The following is a 24,287-nucleotide window of genomic DNA, read 5'->3' on the forward strand; positions in this document are numbered from 1 at the left end:
GTGGAAACAAAAAATTATCATGTGCAGTGAAAAATAAAATGAGAGTATACAACTGAAGTATGAATATGACTCGTACTCCTCATAGGAGTGATGAAACTGCCCTCTGATTTGCACTAGCATTATCACAAGCACAACTTGGTAGCAGAAACAATGTTTGAACATAAATTGTGCAAGTATTAATTTGTCCTCAAACCAAAGTGTCATGCTTTAAATGTATGTCAATATCCTAGACCTCAGAACTCGTTGAAGTGATTGTTCATCTTCACATTCCGGTAACTAACCCAATGAAAATGTACCTTCTATTCACTGTGAAGTACAACAGGTGGCCACAAGATGTGATTTGCATTAAAGAGTAAAATTGACCCCATCAGGAATCAAAGTGTAACAGCCTGGCCTACAGTCATTACTGATTGGAGTGTACCACCTTATCTAATGTTGTTCACACTTTTCAGCTCTTAATTGTTTTGATTTAATGAATGTTTTTTTTCTAAAGCCACATTTCAAACACTCAGAATCTTAATATTTTGTTTTTGGCCCACACTCATAAAATCTAAATATATACTGCCAAGATCCTTGTCCCCAAATAACTCAAGGGGCAGATCAACAAACTTTCTGCATATCATGTAACCCAGTGATACTTTATGGTTAGAACATGTCACTTGACTAATCAAGTCAGTTGAATCCAGTATACCCCATCAATGCTATATAGTATGAACTACTGTATTAGTGTCGTTAAACAAACTAACTAAACAAGTATACCCCAATTACAGCTATCTTTAAAGTCTCATCTAAGTTCCTCCCATCCACACCTAGATCTCCCGCGTAGTCTGTTTCCAAGTTCCTGACTAAATATCTGTATGCATTTCTCGTCTTCTATGTGTACCATATCTTCCCTCATCTCTGTAATAATATCTGCCAAATTATAAAGCTTTCCAATGTGAAATTTTATTCACATAAATACATTAATAGCAAAAACTGCCTAGTGAACTGATCCCGGTGAACCAGGGTTATCTACGACGGAAACAATTCGGTCAATCAGATTTCGACGACTTTTCGATGTGTCATGAAATAGATATCTCTAATCTCTTATTATCAGCTCCTAAGTCATTCCATCATTATCCCTTTATTGTGAATCATAAGGCTGGAAGTTAATATCCAAAGTTCGGCGTAAAATGATCATGTCGGGAAATTGAAATTGCTATATTGGCTTACATGTTAGAACTACAACGTAATATTTGTTACACTCCATAGATGTCTCATGATTAACAAGAAAATGGCACGTATAGTTGCACCAGAAGGATGGTGTTAGTTACGTTTGTAATCTATGGGATTAGTCATCTGTTGATGTCAATTTTTCAGGGAGTGCAGTAACCTGCATGGTTTGTTTTAATGTGATTTTAATGTATAGTGTTGTTGATAATAGCTTGGAGTGATAATTTCTGCCAGAAAATGGGGCTGTTTTCAGCGTCGTCATCTTTAGATTCTGACGTTGGTAAGTTTTTATTTCCCGTCACAAGCAAATCATTTTCACATTAAACAATTTTAATATGAATTATATTATTATGTTATGTTATAGTTATTGCCAAAATCAGGCGTACATGACTTGTGGTTTAAACGTTGCATAACATGGTCATTCCATTAATGTGATTTGACGTGACGTTTGTAGTTTCTTATCATAAGAAAATGGTTTATAAGTAAAGTTGGGGCTGTCTTGAAGTGGTATACAGTGTTGGTAACATGATATTGATAGAAAGTATAAATTAGTTACAGAAATTTCCAGGGAAAGTGTTGGGTTATGTAGTCATAGTGTATAATGTATGATCCTCTTAAAACAGCTTTATGCCTTGCACGTTTGTGGTGTTATATGTATGTTGTGTGTGTGTATTGCCACGTTTGTTGGCACAGTAGAATAACATGTAGAAGACGCTATGCATAAGAGTGAAATTGTATATTGCCACCATGGTGCCTTTTATTTTTTGGAGTATTCTACAGAATTTTTGAGGTGAGAGGAAGTATAGCTCCTACTCATTCTCAAAATTGGCATTAGATACAGGTGACAGGTCAGCATCATTCACTGGCTGATAAATAATGGACTGATTTCTGAACCAAATTATTGAAGCACTTGCAGTACTGTTCAGTATTTCACATGGGCAGATGGCAGCAACTGAAGTAGGCTTGTACTAGTATATTTATCCCATGTCCATGTAAATCTGAAGAGTCTGTACTGCACATATCTAAAACATGATATGGTTTCAGACCACTTTAAAAGGTATTTGAATACCTAGATATGCTACCAAGTAACAACGATTAAGGAGCTTGGAATTTAAGTGGGAAAATTTTTATTAAGTAGCTACTTGGATGACAGTTGGAGATGGTGAGAAATGGGTTGTGGCTATGGGAGGTAGAAGAAGCTGGCTGAAGGCTTTGATATTAGTGGTGTTGAATCTTCAGATTCTGCTATCACTAGTGAGCATCTTAAAACCTTGAGTCTGAGTTTCAAAGCATAGTTTATATAAGACTTTGTCTCAGAATAGCTATGGAATACTGAACTTAGGTCAGATGGTAGTGAATAGATTGACTAATTTTTGAGTTAACAGACATTTAACAAGTGTGTGAATGATGGATTGGAAGGAAGCATTCATGATAAGTTTTAAGTTATTATCCCAATATTTAGCTGGAAGAACAGAAAGACTGTAAATAACCCAACCAGGAGCTAATCTCTGAGAGTGATAGTTACAAGTTGGTGGCTAGAGCAATAGTCATGGTTGGGCATTGGTTAGCTGAAGGGATGGATGAATTGGTAGATAGAAATCACAAAACTACTTAAGTAAAACAGTTTGACCAGTAGATAGTTTTCTGTATGATGGTGATTTACACTGTTTGCATATCTTGGTTTGAGGATGTACAAATTAATATATAATTGAAGAATTAATGAACTGGTATATCTGAGTCAGGAATGTGTCAGGTTATGGGCTGGAGTTCAGTTTTAAAAAGGCTAGGGGCGTCTTATTTTCCCACCATTTTTAGTCTAACTCTGCAGTCCATCTAGTTTCTTGTCCTACAAGTACTCGGGGCATTTTCCCCAAGGGTGTTTAAACAGGTGGACTGTGAAGCTGGCTGTTCACCACCACCTAGTGCCAAGGTTATGAATGTGTGAAGTTTTACTTCACTCCTCATATAATGCTTAGAATATTCTTCTTCTTCACTCCATGGATTATGCAATTTGCCTGTTTCATCTTCACAATATATCTCACCATCTTTTCTTTGGAATCCCCACATTATGCGGCCAGATTATTTAAGAATGCTGGCGTAAGTCGTGTCATATTTATAAATTTCAGAGAAAGCAACTGATGAGAAGAACACATCAGAACAGTGGGGTCTAATTATGGACATATGTGACAAAATAGGAGAGTCCACCATAAATGCAAAAGACTGTTTAAGAGCAATTATTAAACGTCTTAACCAACAAGACCCTCACATAGTAATGCAGGCTATCACGGTAAGTCATGATACATTTCCTAGTGACATCTTCACTCTCCTCCAGAGCCCAAAATTAACCTTTAATATGCAGTATTTATGTGAGATATGGCAAAACTTTATTATCTGTTCCCTGGATTCAAGTTTCTCATACCATTAAATATGAAGATTACTGTCTGCAGGGTTGTAGCACCATGTAATGAGGAAGAAATTTACTGATGTTTCAGAAGTGCCTACTGCCTCCATCATCGCCCTGTTAATAGAGGCAGCAAGCACCTATGAAAATCAGTAAATTTCTGCATGATGCTATAACCCAGAAGACAGATATCTTTATTCTCTGTAAAAGTTAATGGTTATTGATGTCTTACTTGTAATGTGAACTAGCAGGTAATGCTCTTTGTTATATCATTTTTAATTTGGTTTTTGATTACAAAATTGTTAAAAATATTAAGTATTTTGTAGGCTGTATAATGGCCATTGCTGCTTGTGTGAGAGAGAGGTATGTCAGGATGTCAGATGAAAGAGAATGATGGAATGCAGCAGTATAAGAACCATATTAAAATTGAATTTTTAACTTGTGAGCACTATGAACACCTGTCTGGAATATGGATTCAAACAACGAATCACTTAATCCTGCAGAGGATAACATTTACTTGTACTTTATAGAATATGTGATTCTTTAGTTATTGAGTTGTTACCATAAAATCTTCAAATAGGGCATAACTACTACCCCCTTTCCTACTCATGACTTTTGACTCACATATAATTTATTGTTGTGTATATCCTAATAACAGTGTGAATTTTTTGTTGTTGTGTTTCAGTTACTCGATGCTTGTGTAAGCAACTGTGGGAAGACTTTTCACCTGGAAGTAGCATCCCGAGATTTTGAAACTGAATTTCGAAAACTACTTGGCCGAAGTCAGCCAAGAGTAGCTGAGAAATTGCGACAGCTGCTTAAGAAGTGGGCTGAGGGCGATTTCAAAAATGACACTCAGTTGAATCTTATTCCATCACTTTATGCAAAACTTAAGCAAGAAGGGATTGACTTCTCAGTGCCTTCAGAGCCAGTAAAGGTTAAGGAAATTCCATTTGTATTTAAAATAAAGTATAATTATGGCATGATTCTAAGACATTCTGAAGTCAATTTTATTATTTCTACCATTAGGAATAGTAAAGTAGTAAACATTTGTTGGTACATTCTTTCCATACCTCCATGGAGTGATGTACCTGATAGTCTGAGGTAGTCAAGAAATTTTCTATCTTTTCTGAGATTTGAAGGTTCATTTCTGTGTTCACAAGGGCCTGCAATTGATTGCTACTCTGACACAGATGAATTCAGTCCATATCCTTCCACATTTCTTTAAGGCTCAGTTTTATTTTTAATATTGTACTGCCATCTATGTTTGAGTCCCCTAAGTGACTACTCCTTCAGGTGCTCCAAGTACAATTTTATTTACATTTTTTATATTTACGAAGATTCTGCATGACCTGCCCAACTTTCTTAGGTCTTTTTCTTTACCAACTGGATCTCAAACACCCTCGATCTGTGATCTTCTCTTAGAATGAGAAATTAACTTCCACACCCATGTAAAGAAACAGGTAAATCATATATTTTAATGTTTATGATTTTAGATAGGATGCAAGAAAAATAGAAGAATGAAGAGACTGATTTTGGAATTAATTAAGTTCTGGTAGAACTTTCAGTTTATTTTATGCTTATCCTCTAGAAAAATTGTGTGTTATCCCAGGAACATTATTTTGTTGCAGTCAAGGCAGCAAGTTGTGGTAAGCCGAGACCCGAATGTTGTATCTAGTCAGCAGGAAGAAGATGATATTGCGAAAGGTATGTTACAGTGAAACAGAAGGAAGGCATACTTTTAATGAATGGAAACTCGGCTATATCGAAAGTGGTCCTTACATTACTGCAGGCCCGACTGACAGAATTAATATGCTTGTTAATGCATGTTCACATTGAAACTATCTTCATCTTGGAGGATAGTGTTTCTTACAGGTTAAGGAAGAATGGTTCATCAGTTAGAACCCAAATATGCTGCACTTCTGCTGTGAGTTCTTTAATAAAATTAGGTAAATAGAAAATTTGGCAATTCTAGCAGCTCATCATCAAATATCTGGGAAAGAAGAACACTTTCTGCTACAATTGACTTTGGAATAGTAGTTTTAAATATGGCTGAAATGTTGGACTCTAGTGTTGTAATTATCTCTTTCAGTATGTGTCATTTGAGAAGCATATGGTACTTTTTTTTTAGTCTGACCATCGGCCAGTTTCACAGTAATTGAAACAAAACTCTTATTCAAACTTTGATAACTGTAAGGTCATAGTGATGAAACTTAGATTGTTTCTGCTCTAAAACTTGAAATAAATCAGACGTGATGAAATTTGTAAACATTGCAGAAACTGTTTGCATGATGATACAGGTATTTAAGTTGAATGGTTACACTCCTGTTTCATGTTCAGAAGATCCTAGGTTCAAGTCTCAGCCTGTATACTAGCTATCCTGAGTGGAATAGTTTTGTGTTTTTCCTCAGTCCTTTCATGTAGCTTTTGAGTTAATACCTTACAATAGACAGTAACCACGTCTACACCGTTCCAAATTCCTTATTAGCATTTAGCATACCATGTGATGCCATACAATCTGTGCAGTTGAGAAAGCATTTTGTTAAAGAACTGATCAGTCTACAGATGTTTTTGTTGATTTCAGCTATTGAATTGTCACTCAAAGAGACACAACATTCCCCTAAGGTTCAGAGCAGTTTGTACCCGTCTACAACTCTCTCGTCAAGTGGGTCTACCACATCTGCAGAGGCAAGAAAGGTTCGAGCACTGTATGATTTTGAAGCAGCTGAAGACAATGAACTCACTTTTACTGCTGGAGAAATCAGTAAGTGAACATGTTTGAGGTGTTTATTGTGTATAATGCCATGTTTATACATAAGCTGCTTCTTAGGGCACACACATTGTGAGGGAGGGACCTTAAGAAATAAGTTCCTGTCTTGGCCTGCAGTAAAAGTATGAGATTTAATTTTTGTACAAATATGTGATTTGTTTGTGATGTCATCAGTACATGTAGAAATTCACTTTGTCTTCTTTTGTCTCTCCTGTTGGTTCTACTAATATTTAAGCAGAAAGAAATTGTATTTCCTTTCCTTTAATATAGACCTTCTTTCTTTAGTTGATGTGGTTTAGACCAAACATTACAGTTGCGTGGTGGCACTGCTGCTTCATGTTTAGCAGGTCCCAGTTTAAATTCTTATCCCAGAGGGTTGATATCCTTTTAAAAGTTTTCATGGTTATTTTTACTGTCCCTAAACAAATGCTGGGATAATGCCCTGAAATATGCCATGACTCAGTTATTCCACATATTTCCTGCTTTATTGTTCATAGTCATGCCCTGTTTCATGCTGTATGATCTGTGCAGTTGAGAAAATGTCATTAAATAAACTACACTGGTGATTATCTCTTTCTTTCCAGTTCATGTGCTAGATGATTCGGACCCTAATTGGTGGAAAGGTTATAATAACCAAGGGGAAGGCCTTTTCCCAGCGAATTTTGTTACAGCAGACTTGTCAGCTGAACCAGAACAGTTTAGTAAGTTTGTTAATGAAGATGACTGTCTTCTGGGATGTTGTGCCATGTAGTTTGGTGGAAATTGACCAACATTTGTGAGGCCCTGATGATGGAGGAAGTAAGAAGCTGTGAAATATCAGTAAGATTCTCCCAAACTACATGATGCAACATGCCAGAAGACAGCCTTCTCCATGATCATCCCTGTAAATAACTGAAATCCCACTGAATGTTTTGACATAAATATGTCTATGCGGAAGGGTCATTCGGCAAAACAGCGTTAGGAAAATGTGTAAGATCCATACCAACAATGTGTAAATATATACCGACAATGGTCAGCTTTTATATGAACTCCTGCATGCATAACAATGCTTTACTCCTTTACCTAAGAAACTAAATGTTATGTCATCTGTTTATTCGGCATTGTTGTGTTTCATTAATGCCGCCAACAATCCGCTTTCGTTATTGTGGAAAGAGATGAGCTGTGAATCGCTTGTAGAAGAAGTGTGTCGAGGAGTAGATAATATTGTGCTGTTAAAAACGTTTTAGAATATCACAAGTACTTATCTTATATAAGAATTATTGAGGTAAATGCAATTTATGTGTGACGAACAAAGAGCAGGCGCAGTGGCCATGTACGAGAAACATTGAGCAACTACCATTACTACCCTACATCTGTTGATGAAGGAGGATGGAGCAGAATACAGAATATTTGCAGCTGAAAAGAGAGGTGATATTTGTGCGGCAGAGTGTATGGTCAATGGTGAAAAAGTTTTAATTGTTACCCTGTATATTTCTAACAACACACCTATTGATGATTGTAAGAGATTTGTTTTGAGTCATTTGGGAATGTTTGCTCCCAAATTTACAGAGATGTTTTCAGTTATGGCCACAGAAGGTCGTAAAACAATGCCCATAATATTGGCAGGAATTTTAACATTCATTTAAAGAAGGAGGAAAATCAAAGCTTTGTCACATTTATGGAGGAAACATTTGGCTTAATGTTGATGTCAAATCCTCAGTGTAGTACTACTAGATCAAAATCTTGTGTAGATATGGTGTTTGCACGAAATGTTGATACTCTAAAGTGTACAAATTTTATAACATATTTCAGCTACCACAGACCCATCTTAAGCGTAACTAATTCAAGTTAAATAAGCAATGTCTTATTCAAACTATTTACTTAATTGTAAAGCATATATAAAGGGAATATTTAGAATAAAGCTAATATATAAACTTCCTTTCATTGTATTTATTGCTTAAATATAATTTAAATACAAAGACGTATTTACGTCAGATTTTCCGGAACCGTGGTTCCACTGTAAATTTTTTTTCTGTTTGTCCTCTTGATACTGTTGAAGAAGATAAGTGATACTGTAAATGTAAAGTTTATTATGATTATACTAGTCATTGCAAATCCTATGTCATGTTCACCCTAAGCCTTTTATTGTTATTTTGGATATCTTATTCAACTTAATGATTTTCTTGCAGGTATAAATCTTATTTTTATATATAAATCTAATGCTGTAGGTATTAATCTGTTGCACTTTTAATTGTTCTACGTAAAGTCAATAAAATTTGGACCTAATGAGAGGAGAAAATTAGGATTTTGGAAGGTTTATACTTTCTGTACTTCATCTAATTTTATTGCATTGCTTTAATTAAGTATTAGATGGGCATGCATGGGGAAATGTATGATTAAGAATTATAAAAGGCCTAGGCATAGATTGCAAGAAAAAATTAAAAAATTTTATGGAGAAAATAGGTATGAATAGTTGGGTTGGATTTGAGTGGACTCTGTTGTGATAGATAACCATATGATTTAATGATATGTCTCTGTTACAATTCATTTGTTTCTCAGAACTGGACCAGCCCCGGAAGTCAGTTCAGTTCAGTGAGGCTGTGCAGGTGAAAACTGTGGAGGAGCCACAGGAAGTGGAGATCAATGAGGAGAAGATAGACAGGTGGGCTGAGAAGGATCTTAATGATTCTCTAAGATTTATGAGGAGTTATTATACCACAGTTATGTAGGGCATGGACACAGTATTGGACCTTTCAGGTTCGACAAAAGTGGTGAATTTCTTGTTCAGCAGAGAAACTCAGGTTTTCATGGAGTTACTTGATTTTATAGATGTGGGGCTAATTGTACCAAGTTAAAAAAGTCACATTTTTGTTTGGTATGATGACTTTTTGGCATTGTCTGCTTTGGAAATGTTATAATACGAACACTTGTTATCAGGTTACTGCATCTTCTCCATGAAGCAGACCCAACTGAGAACAATTCTGACAGTGAGGAAATGTTGAATCTAGAAGGTGAGTTATATGTAATGTAAAGTCACGTTAAGAGTTGTTTTGTAACATTTTTTAAACTTTCTGTAGCTTTCTGTCTGTTTAATCTCTGAAACTAGTGATTGAATATGAGGTTTGAGGTTCTTGTGCTGGTGAAGATGTCTGTTGTGGTTTTTCTGGATGATAACCACCTACAAAACTATTACAGTGTCACAGTCCAGAAGAACACAATCTACATATTAAATGAATATATTGATGAAATGAAACTCAAATCTTTTATCAGTTGTCTGGAAAATCAGCTTATCATTTAAAGAATTTGTATGTAACAAAGAATATACATCTGATTCAGATCTGCTATTTTAATTTGAAACTTGGTTGAAGTGTTGTGTATTTAATGAAGTACAAGCAAAATAATACTTTATTCAGTTCATAGATTACCTTTGTTTGCAGTAGTTTTATGTTTCACTGCATTATAAATTTCTGCACAAGATGTACAGGACGAAAGTAATAAATTTATTTGAGTTTGAACATTAATACCATAGATAATTGAATAATTGCAACAGATACATTTTAAAAATATGTACTTCTTTGGATTACGCATTTTTACTATTATTTTGTATATAATAACACATTTCAGTGCTGTTCAAGTAGGAGTAAAGAACATAGTTCGTGTAGCTTTACAATAATGCATGATCTGGTTTGTTTTTAGGTACTGAACTGTGTTTTAGTGTTCTTCTATATGGAATTAAAGGTTGAAAAAACTGGTGTAACACGTACATTTGAGTGTGTTGTTAAAGAAAAAAGTACTGGGAATTTGTAGTTACTTTATTATGTTGTCATCAGTGAACTTATTTGACACAAAGAATTCAAGTACTTTAAACAGATGATTTCTTTTTTAGAACAAGTAAATGCAATGGGGCCACTGATAGACCAGGAATTGGAGAGAGTAGATCGCAAACATGCCCAACTTACACAGTTGAGTTCTGATCTTGTTGAAGCCTTGAATCTGTATCACACACTGATGCGGGAACCGGTGACTCCACAGTCCTATCACACTATGCCTAAGCAGGTGAATTATGGTTATCCTCCACCGTCATCTGGTCATGTAAGTGATTTGTTTATATCAGCATTTGCTGGGGACATTTTTAGAAAAGAGTGTCATAATTTGTAATCAAGAGCAGTGAGGTGGGCAGAAATGCATACAGAACTTTGCTGGAATATTTGAAAGGGGAGGAGGACCATCATAATAATAATTGTTATCATGGGATTAAAATAAGAATTAAATTAATTTCTGGAGCAATTGAGCATGCACTTTAATTATGTGTCCTACACACAGATAAGTGGATAATATAACATTGGGTAGTGGACAGATAGAATGTGAAGGAGTGGAGTAATGCAGCTGTTTAAGTGTGGATCTATGGTCGGCTCGTGTTAATGCTGTGATACCTCTTCGGGTTCCATAAAAGCATGACATACTGATTCACTATCTCCTTTCCAAAGTATACTGTATACCATGGAGTTACAGTGAAACCTCGATGCATCGTTTTCGGCGGGGGTGGGAAATAAAAACGATGAATGCGGGAAAACGATAGATGCGGGAAAGCATTAAAAATTTTAAAAAAAAACAATGTTTCTCTTTCAAAGTTACTTCTTTTTACCAAAAAAGTCTTTAATGGACAACTGGTTTGTCGAAACTTTACGTTTTAGACCAGAGCCCTTTCCACGTTCAAAACGTTTTCCTCGTCACGTTCACTAATATTAAGCGCATAAAAGAACAACTTCACTTTCGCCAATGCAGCGTGTGCTTCGGCAAAACTTGGCAAAGCTTCGGGCTCGCATTCGTCGTCTTCGTCTTCCTCACCACTCCAACCCCCTTTGCGGACAATAACAGGAAGAATGGAAATACTATTACTGCCGAACTCAACGAAACGTAACTGTAGAAGACCCTGAACCGCTGGAAACGAGATGAACCAGAAGAATGAAAAGTGCCGCCAGCCTTTCCTTTGTACTTGTAATAAAAGCATTTGTGAAGAAATTCACACTGCACATGCCATCTGGCATCGCTGGAACGAAATATGAGTGCACCCTAATTAAAATCGTAAAATTTCTGACAATGAGCACCGTCATTCACTCCAACTATCACCCCTGCACCGCTGACCCTCATTCCAAAAGAATCTGTGCTGGTTGGGCGACATAACAGGTTACCGCTACTGTGTATTCCAAAAACATTATGCGTCTTTCGGTATTAATTTATCTCTAAACCCAGCATTTTAAATTCTCAGAAACGATCACTGCGGGAAAATTGTGGGCCGGGACTAAGATTTTTGAACGATCGATGCGATAAAACGATAGTTCGAGGAACGATAGAAGCGGGAAAATGTAACATTATTTTATATGGGATGTATCCGGGACCGAACAAAACGGACGATGCATCCGGGAAAACGATAGTTCCGGGAACGATGGATAGAGGTTTCACTGTATAAGTATGAAAGAAGAGAAAACCACATAAAAATGAGGTTTTTGTGTATAGTAACCAGATTAATCGTTTAAAAGATTTTATTTCACCAAACCATTACTGGTTGTGATCAATTTCAGAGCATTATCTGTGTACATATTCATGAACACTCTGGAATTTTATTTTTGGAAAGTCCTTTAAGTACATTCATCACATTTATGTGAATGTCTTTATCAGATTCTAGATTAGATCTATTCAATTAAATTGTCAGGTTTCAGAACATGAAAAAGTTCCATGAGACAAAATATGGAGGGTGTTACTATGATGGAAGAAATTTGATATTTACTTTTGCTTTGATGTGATGCACACTTTTTTTTTCAGACTAGTGAAATATTTGCTTTAGTATGCTATATCTGGGTTATACTTTAAGACCTAGGTCTCATTAGCAGTTATATTTTCTTCTATGCTCTACATGTTCAACTCTTTCTTTCTACATGTAATTGTACTTTGTAATTATGTTCTATATCATAAAGTTGACACATCAATCATGAAACTTTCTTGTCCTTGTAAGTAAAGCAGATGTAGCAAATTCATATTCATGTGCTGTTTCTGTGTCTAGGTATTCAATGGAGTTCCAGCAGGTTCTTCATTTGGAGTGTCTCACCATTATTCAATGCCTCCTGGCCATGATCACTTGGTAATGGGTGGACCCTCTGGTCCCAGTTCCATGACACTGCCACCACATTTTCATCAAATTGGCCCACTGCCTCCAGGAGTCCTGCCTCCTGGAGCCAGTCATCGGCTAGACGACCAACAGAGGCTGCAACAACCTCAGCCTCCTACAGGAACGCCGATTCCATATGCCGCCAGGTAAGCAGTGAACAGAAAATAGAAGTAAATGCATGGTTGTTTGCGTACTGAAGCACCAGGCATGAAGACGTTGGGGAGTTGAAGTAAGGCTCCACACATTCTTAACTTTGCTACTAGGTGGAGGTGAGTGGTCAGCTTCATGATCTAGCTTCTTTGCTGGTGTTACCCTTTCAGTGATACTGGGTGGGCTGGCATAGCGATGAAGAGAAAAATTCTTGCTCCTGGTGGGAATCGAAGTCCAGTCATCCATCCTGTAGCCAGTCAGTTTGCTGACTGAGCTATCCTGGCTGAATGAAATACAGCATGTCATTGCTTTTCCAGTGTTGCATGAATGAATGTGCTTACCTGTGGAAAGTAGATAGCAAAACATACAGGCTCTTAAATTGTGATTCTCTACCTATGCACAGATAACAACAGTTCATAAAATGTGGTACTTACAGTTCAATCCTCTTTTGCCATCTTATCAGCCAGTGTCACTGTTTCTTTGTTAAATTGTTTCTGCCTCAGTATTATGTTTCATTATACTCATTACATACTGTGCCTTTTCAGAAGAGCTATTTTGAATCATCATGTATTGTGTGCATCTTTTGACATATATTACTCATTCTTAAACCATCACGTTTCTTTGTATATGTGTTAACTGTAATTGGCTGAGTCTATGGAACATAGTCCACCTTTTATGAAACCTAATGGTTTTTATTATGATGAGAAGAGCCTGCCTCTGGATTTTATCCTCAGCCAGAGTCCACACTCCTACATTCTTTTTCATTATATCCTCCCAGTTACACTTAGGTTTCCCAAATTGTGTCTTCCATCAGGTTTTATGAATAAATTTTTTATGGACATGTTATGAAAAATTAAAGAATGAAAGACAACAAAATGCAAAAGAAGAATATAGCTAATGCCCGCGCATTATGCCATGATGCTGTGAGATACAAAATATATTTTATTGAGCTGCCGTGTGGAAGAAATGGAGAAACACAGGATAAGAAGCACTTATAATGGAATTGGTGATATTTTCAGTGGATTACCAAACTATGGTCCTTCGGTTGCACAGCCTCCTTCGTTCTCACGCCCAACTGGTCCTCTGCCACAGCAGCTGCCCCCAGGACCAGGAACAAACTACCCTCCAAATGGGCAACCTTTGTTGTGAGGGTAGGACTAAATGTGGGGCGTGAACTCTGCTAGAGTCGAGGACCTATCTGGAGAGGATGACGTGATCATTATCCACCTGTTAATATTTACATTGCGATAGTGATGATAAGGTTCATATATGTGTGTAGATTTAACTCCCTGCTTATCTTGAATTGAATTTATTTTGTATGGCTATTGACACTGAAATTATACTTAACTTGTAATTTAGGTCAAAGCATAGGTTGAAAATTTCATAATTGTATAGGTATTTATGAGGTTGTATGTCAGTGTTTTATATTTACATTGTTCATAATGGGAATTATATGTTGTTATTGTTGTTGTTGAGCCAGTTATGTCTTTCCTTGTATTCATGGCACTCCCTATTAATTTCAGTGACAGATGTTTCTTCTTACAGTACTGAGTCTTTGAAAGCAGATGGAAAGCTTCAGGAAATATGTTTTAATTAAAATATGTTCTATGCAAGTACATTACTAGCAACAGCATATGAAGGAAATTTGATTTTAATGACATTAAATGTACTGTGTAGGATTTTAGCATAGCTTCGTGTCTTGTACTTGCTACAGCATTTGGGACTGACTGTTTACTGTCATAAATTGTAAAAGATTAAAAATGTGTTGTTTCATACTGTGCCAACATGCCAGAATTTGTTGTGACATTTTTCTACATGGATGTACAATTTTAGTAGCTGGCTTTTAGATTCAAGTTTGAGTTAAATATTAGGTTAATTCAGTTTTGAAATAGTATGACATAGAAGACCACTGAAGAGATGGCATGAAACTGTAATGGGTCACATGGCCAATACCTGATGGAATGATGATGATAAATTAGTTATAAAGCCAAAATGTTTTTACCTTTCTGCACCATGCTAGTGAACATTCACAAATTATATTTCAGTTGTTGGTATTAATTCCACCTTGTTTCTCAATCTCCTGAGCCTCTGTTGAGATGCACCTTTCAATTTTCAAGGATCTGAAAATCATTACTTCTCAACATATATCTGGGGCTGTTTCACACAATGGAACATTCTGCTTACAAGCCATTATAATATATTGAAATATAGTTATCAGAGCCAACAAAAAGACTGTTTAACCAAGATTTATGAAACTGTTTAATGATACTGGACAATATATGCCCTTTCCAAGCTGATTTTTAATTAGAGATTATGACTATTGTAGTTTTATGATTATGTTCTTACACACATGAATGAGACAGTCAATATTCTAAAAACACACATTGACTTTGTTTTTGCCATAATTACCCAACCTTGCAAACCAAATGATGAATATTAGTCATTGCTGTGGTTGAGTATGGGTTTGATCCCAGACGGGCAGTGATTTTTTTCTTCACCCTACCAAGTCCCATCCATTTGGCACTGGAGCTTATTCTTTGGGGCTAAAGCAGCTGGAATGTGAAATTGATCACTCACTTTCATGTGGTGTCAAAGTCAAAAATGTATGGAGCTGTACCACCACTATCCTGTATTTCTTCACCAAATAGTGCTTAATTAATCACAGGGGTGACTCATTCATATTGGAGGTACTACAGTAATAACCAATTATACTTGTCATGGTTGTGTATGTATATATATTGTTTTATTAAGGTATTTTGTTTTATATGCACAGTATTTATTTCATATAAACCAGTGAAGTCAATCTGTTGGTGTGGATACAGTGATACAATGAAGTGCATCCCTCAGACAGAATGTATTTCATCTACATTAACGTATAAATTTACAGTCATTCTTACAATAGAGTTTTCTTTCCAACAAAATATGCAACAAAAGACTGAAATGGGACTACAGCAGTTGCTGAACAAACTGTGATTATGAATGCAGAAAATGGTTTAGGTGTATATATAACTTATTTTGTAGTCACTGTGTCCAGTACATACATTTTGGGGTATAAAGATATTCTAAAGGAACAAACATCAGTTATGACATTCACCAAACTGTGATGTTGACTGGGAACTTTCAGTCCCATTTCATATATAAATTTGAGGATTAGCATGTAAGTTTGTAGAAGTGCTTTAGGTCCTTCAAAATCATGGAACAGAAATAGAAACCTACTCAGAGATTGGCTGTGTGATGTTATGAGGAAGATTCAGAAGGTACACACTCTGATAAACACTTTCTAATTAGTTTTCTACACAGTGTCATGTTTATATACATAAATTGCCAATGCTTTCCCAGTAAAGAGTTGAACCCTTGACAGAATTGGCTCAACAACAGTTCACAACCCTTCAGATGTTATGCCCTAGAAGAATATAAAACAAGTAGTCAGGCAGCTCGTGCAGAGAATGGTGTCTCCATGGTAGCCTACTGTAGTGGCATTGCATCATATAATTCTGAGCAGCTCTTCAAAATTTAGCCATACATTAATTTTAAAGTAACATGTGGTACACATTTAGGTATTGTTTCAGAATTTAGTGGACCAGTGTATTTCAAGACACTTATATTCCTGAAACTCTGCCTGACTTTCTGTGATACCATTCATGAATAATCAGATTTGCATAACAATTCAGAATTATGTTACTTTAATAAGGAAAATGGCATAGTGATGACTTTTTGTTGATATGAATGCAGAAAACTGAAGCTGTGGTTGAGAACAGTGCGTGTTTGTCATATGTAAACCACTTGAACATCACACCAAATGATTCCTGGCTCATGATGCACCATCTCAGTATACTTCTCCATGGATTAACCACTCTGATATCATGTAAATGGTCTTGTCAAAGCTTATTTCAGTAATTATGACCAGTGATAGTTATTTAGCTTTTAAACGGAAATATTGAAACTGTGGATGATTTTTGTTTGTATGTTGTCACTTGATTGTTGCTGTAAGTAAAGCTGCCACATTTCAAACACAGACTGACAGCAGACTGCTACCAATCATTTCTGTTCTATCTGTTTCTTTCAGTAATAACGTAAACAAGCGTGTCAGAATACCATACCCCACCGTGTGTACCACTTGACTTCTGTTTCAAAGATACAGAGTTTCCTAATTTTAATGTAGAAGAAACCGATATAAAATAATTGCCAGTTACTGAAATTAAACTTAAACATGATGAGTCAATTTTGAAGAGTTGTGAATAAGGATGGTGCAGTTTGACTTCTAATCAAATTCTCCTTCCCAGCAGGTTTCATTTGTACTTCTGATGTTGACGGATAGTGTTCAGTGTTAGTATGGAACACTGACTTTGTATTTCATAATGTAATTTTGTACATTGGATAGAAAAGGACAAACTCTTGATAATTAGTACTCAGGATAGAGATAAAGACTTGTATATGTATTGCTGAACCTCATTTGTTAAGTATTCTCTCACTTTTAGTTTTATATATAAATACTTTTTAAAAAGAAGGCATTCCTAATTTTTGGAACAGGAAATGTTTCTGGACATTGCACCAGTCATTTTGTGATCACTGTATCATGAGTTAAAATTATGTCATAAATTAAGAAGCCGGACATGCGAAGTGGTATTAAATTTGTGCAATAGAAATTACTTTATTTTTAATATTATATTTTGTTATGCATACACACACACACACACAGGTTTTACTTGAGATCAACTGCTGTAAGTAAAATGTAACTTATTAACATCCAAATATTCAGCTAATACTACTGAACTACAATTCAAAATTTTGGCATTATGAGACAACCAGTAAACATGGCAAACATTTTCACCATTATTGGGATATTCTGTTTCTACGTTAAGCTATGTGACTTTTAAAAATTATGGTCACAAGGATTCTGTGAATTACATCTTTGCTATAAAGCTGTGTAGACATAATGAAATTCAAACTCAACTTTTTAAGAAGAAAACAACATTGCCTGTAAATACATATATAATGTCAACTGTGAGTTTCTAGTATGTGGTAGGTAACCAGCATTAAAAGTAAAAGTAAGAAGAAAATATAACAAGTTGTAAGAACTGGTTTAAAAATTATTTTAAGTTTAAGTTGTATGAAGTTTACAAATTGTAGTAGAAAAATATATTATGAAATTAGTGAAGCATGGACATATATTTTAATTAAATCCTCCACTGTGTGTAATGCTTACTATGAGGAAAGTTATATTGTGCCAAACTGTTGGGCATGCCTTACTGCTCAAGTTATGCGATCTATTTTCCATTGTTTCTGTGAAATGTGACCTCTTCATCCATGGCTTTATACTTTAAACATGCTAATGGAATACAATGCACAGTTTAGAGCACCTTGCACATAACAAAATTCTGACATCAATGTAAATTAAAGTTCTCTACATTAAGAACATTTGTTTCCCTTGAACATAGTCTGTGATTGATTTTACACAAATTTGTTGGTGGAAAGAGGGGAAAGAATACCAGATTAAATGTCTTAAGGTATAGTAATGACAACCAGATATAATTATAAATATAATACAGATTTGAAAGTTTCTGTATAAAATAGTAGATGTATCTGGAAGAAATACTGACAAGTATGAGTTACTGTTCTCTAATCCTTTCTTAGAGTGTGTTTTGATAAAGTTCACCAGTATGTCTGGATGCTGCCTAATTTATGTTCTTCTTTTCTGTCATGTAATTTGTATATTGTTATATTATTGAGTTTTGCCATTTATAATTAAAAATTGTCACTCTTTATGTGTGAAATTAGTATCTTCTGGGCTCATCTTGTGCATGTATATTTAACACTTTTTTAATATCATTATTAAATTTTAAAAGTAGTGTATGATTTCTGGGTACTATTGCCTAAGGAATTGTGCTGTACGTAAGGCATGAAAGAATAATTATTATGCACACCCACCCACACATGGTTAGAAAATGTCTGAAAGAAAGGTAGAACTAAATGAGGTTAGTATTTTATGTTACATGTGTTTATTACTACCTGCATCTGTCATAATTAATTATTATACAATGTGGTGGCACTTGGATTTGACTCTTTCACTGTTTCACATTCCTGTATGTATAATGTGTCTTAGAGAAGTTTGTTTAACATTTCTTTGGTGATTCTGAAATTTATAGTACATGAAATATCAGTGTTTCTTTTTGATTTTGTTCTAGAATATAACATTAAGAGAGTTAACCTAAATGACAAAGTAACTTGTGCTCCATATCTTTAAAATTTATTGTTAAAATCACAAGTAAGTGTTCATGCTACATTTACTGAGCATTACACATTTTCAATTTTTTTCCCCCCTTTTATTTTCTCTTTCCTTCAATTAATTTCCACTCTCTTTTCATCAGGCTGGAGAAATTTTCTGATGAAATCAGTTTTCTGGTTAATCAAGGTTCTGATGTAGACAGGTTTTACTTTGTCAGAGTAAAGCAGCAGACCAGTGTCTGGGTATGATATACTCATGATGACAGGCTTGTCTGAAACAATATGAGGAGGTTAATGCTGAGTTCTGTAATTAAAAGATGTTGGTTTCAGAATGACCAGTTGCCAGACTTATGTGGGAATAAGTATTAACAAAATTGGCATTGATTTTATTTAATCTTACATTTTATTCATTTACATCATAACAGGAAATATCAGTATAATATATAACATTAACACTGAAACCATCTTATGGCAAAAGATTCTGTTTTCTGGGTTGCTGTGCCATTTAGCCTGTAGCCTGATAGAAGTTTACTGACGTTTCAGAGGTCCATGCTGCTTCCATCATCACTCATCGCCTTGATGATGGAGGCAGCAAGGACTTCTGAAACGTCAGTAAACTTCTACCAGACTACATGGTGCAACAACCTAGAAGACAGCCATCTTCAGACTCACAGCCGTGAAAACCTCAAATCCTACATCTTATGGCACCTTTCATTTTGTATTTTTTTCCATTATACTTGCAGTAAACAATAGAAGGTACAGTCCACGACTGTAATCTAGTGACTTGTGGGGTGAAGGATGAAGAAGGAAAGATAGCGTCTGCCTTTAACGATCCTCTTGAGATACTGTTGAGATCAACAACAAGCATATTGGACTTTGAAATGAGATTCTGTTAAAGCTATATGCTATGCATTCAGAATTATGTAGAATATGAAATTCCTTATCTTATGTTTAAACTATTTGCCATGTTTGTATACATCTTGTAAGGGACTGCGGCTACACATATTGACAAAAATGATTAATTTCCGTTTTATCTTTAGTGCAAGCCTAAATCACTAACTTTATTTTATGTAAGCCAGTGTCACTCTTCGCATGGTAGACTATGTATAGGGAGTCTAGCATATACTCAGAAACAATATTCCATTCTTTTAGGTGGAGTCACACGGATGGACAGTTCCACTTGGTCGGATAATGTGCAGGCAGGTGAAAAAGGTCAGCTGCCTAGTTTTTTCTAGACCAAATTGTATTTTAATGGTTATACTGTTTTTTCAAGTACAGGAACTTCACCACCCGATAGTTGAGAAATTCCCTCACCACACCACTGTTTAATATTTAACCACTTGTTAATTAGTGCTGCATACAGCAAAGAATGTTACCTGCTATGATTATTTATTTAGACTGGACACATGCCGTAGTAAGTTTCTTTGTCACTGCTAAGGCTGTACAACTTGTGTTCATGAATTACATCAGTGACTAATTTTTGTTTATCTGTGCATGATTTTGTTTGTCCCTGTGTCAACAACACTTCCTACTGCTATAAATAATGAATTAATTGTTAATATAAATATGGCAGGTTTTGAGATATTCAAATTTTTACTTCAATTTATATTCTGTATCTTCCATTACTCCAATTGATATGTATCTATTAATAAACAGTTAAATGATATAAAGACACAAATAGCATATAAATTAATGAAAGGAAATCTCAAAATTGGAATGTTAACTTTTAAATAATATGAGGCTTTTTCAGATGAAACCATCCGTGACATGGTCTGACCTGACTACAACCCTTTAGTGCTTTCTTTAGAGAGCCAAACACCAAGAAATCACACAGTGACAAGTCTGGGCTATGTGGAGGTTGGTCTAACACCTTTTACTTAATGTTTCTTGGTACAGTGCAGGCCACATGGTGATGGGTGCTATCATGAAACATTATGACACCTCTTGTTGGCACTAAGGAACTGAGGGATAGCTCATTGGTCATATTCAGCACCTAGAAAGCCAGATTTTAATGGTGCCACACTTTCTGTTTGCTGCAGTGCACCAGTTCTGTTTCAGTGGTATTTTCGACTGCTCATGTGTCGTGCACTCAGTTGTTTGGTCACCTGTGACTGACCATATTCACTAGCAGTGATACAAATGTGTTACATTTGAACAACCCTTACAAGATTCTGACAGTTTGACATACTGCTATTATCAATATTTGTAATGTTGAACTGCATTTCCCAAAATTTGTTTTCAAATGACATATATTTTGTAATTCCTGTGTGTCCAGTATATTTAAAATGGTTTCACTGAAAGCAATACTGCCCTCAGATTTCTTGTTAAATAGTAATGGTGTAGCATATCACAGACCAGACCCATTGAGATTGAACAAAGAGTTTAATTGACCATCATTCTATTAACAGATTGAGTACTTTTGTCTGGTACTATTCTTAGACATTTCTGTGCAAGTATTCAAGTAAAGAAATTTGCAAGGTGGAGGGGAACAAAGAAGCATTTCTTTTATTACCAAAATAGATTTATTGTAGGATATCAGAGTGGAAATGTATGAAATTTGAAATATGTTTTACTTGTGTCTATATGTTTATTATGTTACATGAGGTAGACTGGCTTCTGTACAGTGTAAGTATTTAAAGATTTTATTTTGTATTGTTTGCATTTATTCAGAAATGTTTAAATAGTATACGTATTAAAATGATCCAATCCTTGAAGGAGATTCAAAATATTATAGGGCAGATCGAACTTCCTGTTTTTAATATGAGACCATTTCAAATTGGATTAGTGATACCTGCATAAAATTATTTAGTCTGAGATGTTTTCAATACATATATTATTTGTACAGTATATTACAGTTAATGCATTGGATTTATCGTACGTTTATTTTTCTTTAAAAATATTATTTATTGCATCGTAATGTTTACTCTTGATCCCAGATTAAGTTGAATTCCAGTAGAAGGATCAGTCAGGCCATACTATGGATTGTATATAGTTATTCACTTTTATTCCTGTAAGTGGCAGCTTCTAGTTTTAAAGATACATGTCCTGATTGCAGCATATTCAGTAACATTTCAAGGAGAGGCCTGCAAATGTTGGATTTATCAGATAAGTTCAAAATTTGCAGCTGTCTGCTTTAGTATTCTATAGATATTGTTACTACCCCTTTAAATATAAATCATAATAGTGAATACATTTCATTCAGTGAAGTGATTGTAAAGAAAACAAAAATGTTTCATAAGTTAAAAATGTCACAACCTTGTGGGATGGTGTACAACCTATTGATCCTAGAATTGGTATTTTCCATGTGTTTCTTGAAATATAGTTTCATAGTGACTTCAGTGTAAAGAACTAATCCCCTCCAGATCCATGTTAAGTTATGTTTTGTGTGCTATATTGTTTGTGCTGAATACAAATCGTGTATCCCATAAAAGTATCATGACTTTGGTAAAGAACAGCTGGCAACAATATTTTCAGTTTATTAATGGTAGATTGCCCATCCTGTGAGCATGACTTTGCAACTTCAGTTTTCATCCAGGGCAACAATTTTTCACTCCGCTGAAGTCAGATATAACATAGAATGTTTTGAAATTTGAAAAGAGCAAGATCAGATCACTTTAATTCTTGATGTGCTTATAATACTGTGTTGAGTTGAGCCAAACATGATGTAATAGATACTTTAAATTCATGAACATTGTGTGGATTTACTGTTAGAATTAATCTTTTCTGGAAGGAGTGTTGGTACACAATTTTTTTTATTAAAAACCTGTATTATACAAATTTGGTTTTCTGTGATAAAGTAAATGATTATAAATAAGAACTTTGCAGAAAAAAATAGAATTTGCTCATTTACAGCCAAACAGTGTGTAAATTAAGGAAAATCAAACAATTCTGATAACATTTGGAAGGCATAATTAAACTCAGTGGCTTATACATAACATGACTGAATTGGTGTGAACTTATGAGAACAGACAGTGATGCAGTCCTGTTTTTTTCACTACTGTGAAAAGTATTCAAATGTTTTTTTATGTTTAATTTGCACTCCAGTGCAAAACATTTAAAGTGTAAATTTTATTGCAAAGTGTACATAACTGCTGATAATAAAGGTTTACTATACTGTATTAAATTGTATATCACTTGAGCTAAAAATAAAATACAGTTAATGAATATTGTTTAATTTTGTTATTTATAATAAAAGTGCATCTTTAATTTATGTAACAAATAGATAGTATATCACATTTTAAAGTTAACTTTGCTGCAGTTTGTAATACCTCGAGTGATATATTTTTATGTGCTTCAAAAAAAAAATTTATCACTTCCTTTCCTCAACAATGTGGCCAAAACTGCTCAGATGTTCTCCCATCAGCAGCAATAGCATGTAGTCTGAACATGCCAAGGCCTTCAGCAAAGACAACAGTACCATTAGCATATGCAAATTGTGGTTTATAAAGCACCATTTCCAGCTATGTATTTCAAACATTTTATTCCTTGGATCCATGAGTTTGTTAGATGACGATAGGTTGTGGTATAGGTCAAAAAATATACAATTGCAATTCAAACTATTGTAAACTTTTCATGTGCAAGAATGGTCTAACCTTGCAAGGGTTGATGTCTTACACTTATGCAAGACACTGCCCATAGCTTTTTGGATGGTTTGTCAAAGACATCCGTGCAGGAGGTGGCAACTGCAGTGTTGTCCAGAACATTGGAAAATCTTCAACAATTGATGTGGCTTATCCCAGAAACTTGAATTTATAAATGAAACTTATGGACAGGCAGAAACAGGAACTCACATCAAATTTTGACATCTCACAAGGGTACATGCAACATTCGACTACATGGTTGAATGAGTTTGTTGGCAGTGACGTGGTCATTGACCGTGGCGGTGAGCACAATGGAAGGGTGGGAGATAAAATACATGCAAGAGGGCCGAACAGCTGACTTGCAGATCAACGTTAATATATTATTAAGGAGGACATCAAGATTATCTGAAGGTACAAATCCTGAGAAACGCTACATATCGATAACTCTGGCAGCAATCCTTGGCAAATGGGCAATGCAGTTTTCTGCACCAGAACGGAACGGGATGCTCCAGAGCCTTAGAGCACCAACATTTGGTTATGGGAATGAACTCCGACAGAAAATTGGGGCTCCAAAGTCGTAAGAGAAAACAACTCATCCGCATCTAGAGCAGCCGAAAACAAAATCCTTACCTTCCGCCTGAAACTGCGTTTTACAAGTAGAAAAACGTTGGTAATCTGTGGGCTGTTGATCAATGTTGGCAAAATCTGTGAACGAGAATGCCTGCGTTCGGTGGGAAAGAGTGGGAACAAGTTAGGCTGATGTTAATGGTCATGAAAATGTTGAGAAGGGCAGGGTGTATTCTT

At 35.3% G+C, this 24,287-nt stretch overlaps 1 protein-coding gene and 1 long non-coding RNA gene across 6 annotated transcripts; one reads left to right on the forward strand and one right to left on the reverse strand.

Moving 5' to 3' along the window:
• Positions 1-1,106: 1,106 nt before the first annotated feature.
• Positions 1,107-23,067, forward strand: Stam (signal transducing adaptor molecule). 5 transcript variants are annotated; one of them, XM_087356829.1, is made up of 12 exons: positions 1,107-1,492; positions 3,339-3,499; positions 4,299-4,550; positions 5,245-5,320; positions 6,198-6,377; positions 6,968-7,084; positions 8,922-9,024; positions 9,300-9,373; positions 10,249-10,454; positions 12,424-12,674; positions 20,056-20,115; positions 20,654-23,067. In XM_087356829.1, the coding sequence occupies exons 1-11, from the start codon at positions 1,450-1,452 to the stop codon at positions 20,093-20,095; spliced, it is 1,503 nt and encodes a 500-aa protein (XP_087212955.1). In that variant the 5' UTR covers positions 1,107-1,449; the 3' UTR covers positions 20,096-20,115; positions 20,654-23,067. The 5 variants fall into 5 exon arrangements, 4 of the variants coding, with proteins under 4 accessions (XP_087212955.1, XP_087212954.1, XP_087212952.1 ...); XR_015537342.1 differs by having other exon boundaries at positions 1,111-1,492; positions 13,698-20,115; XM_087356828.1 differs by having other exon boundaries at positions 1,108-1,492; positions 20,056-23,067.
• LOC110832849 (uncharacterized) lies at positions 11,888-24,207 on the reverse strand. The gene is made up of 2 exons (XR_015537343.1): positions 24,114-24,207; positions 11,888-19,175 (listed from the first exon to the last, which is right to left on the reverse strand). It is a non-coding gene; the product is annotated as an uncharacterized LOC110832849 (long non-coding RNA).
• Positions 24,208-24,287: the final 80 nt, after the last annotated feature.

This window comes from Zootermopsis nevadensis, unplaced genomic scaffold (assembly GCF_977971745.1).
Source record: "Zootermopsis nevadensis isolate Lab colony 2312 unplaced genomic scaffold, Znev_1.0 Znev_ptg000028l, whole genome shotgun sequence".
NCBI lineage: Eukaryota > Metazoa > Arthropoda > Insecta > Blattodea > Termopsidae > Zootermopsis > Zootermopsis nevadensis.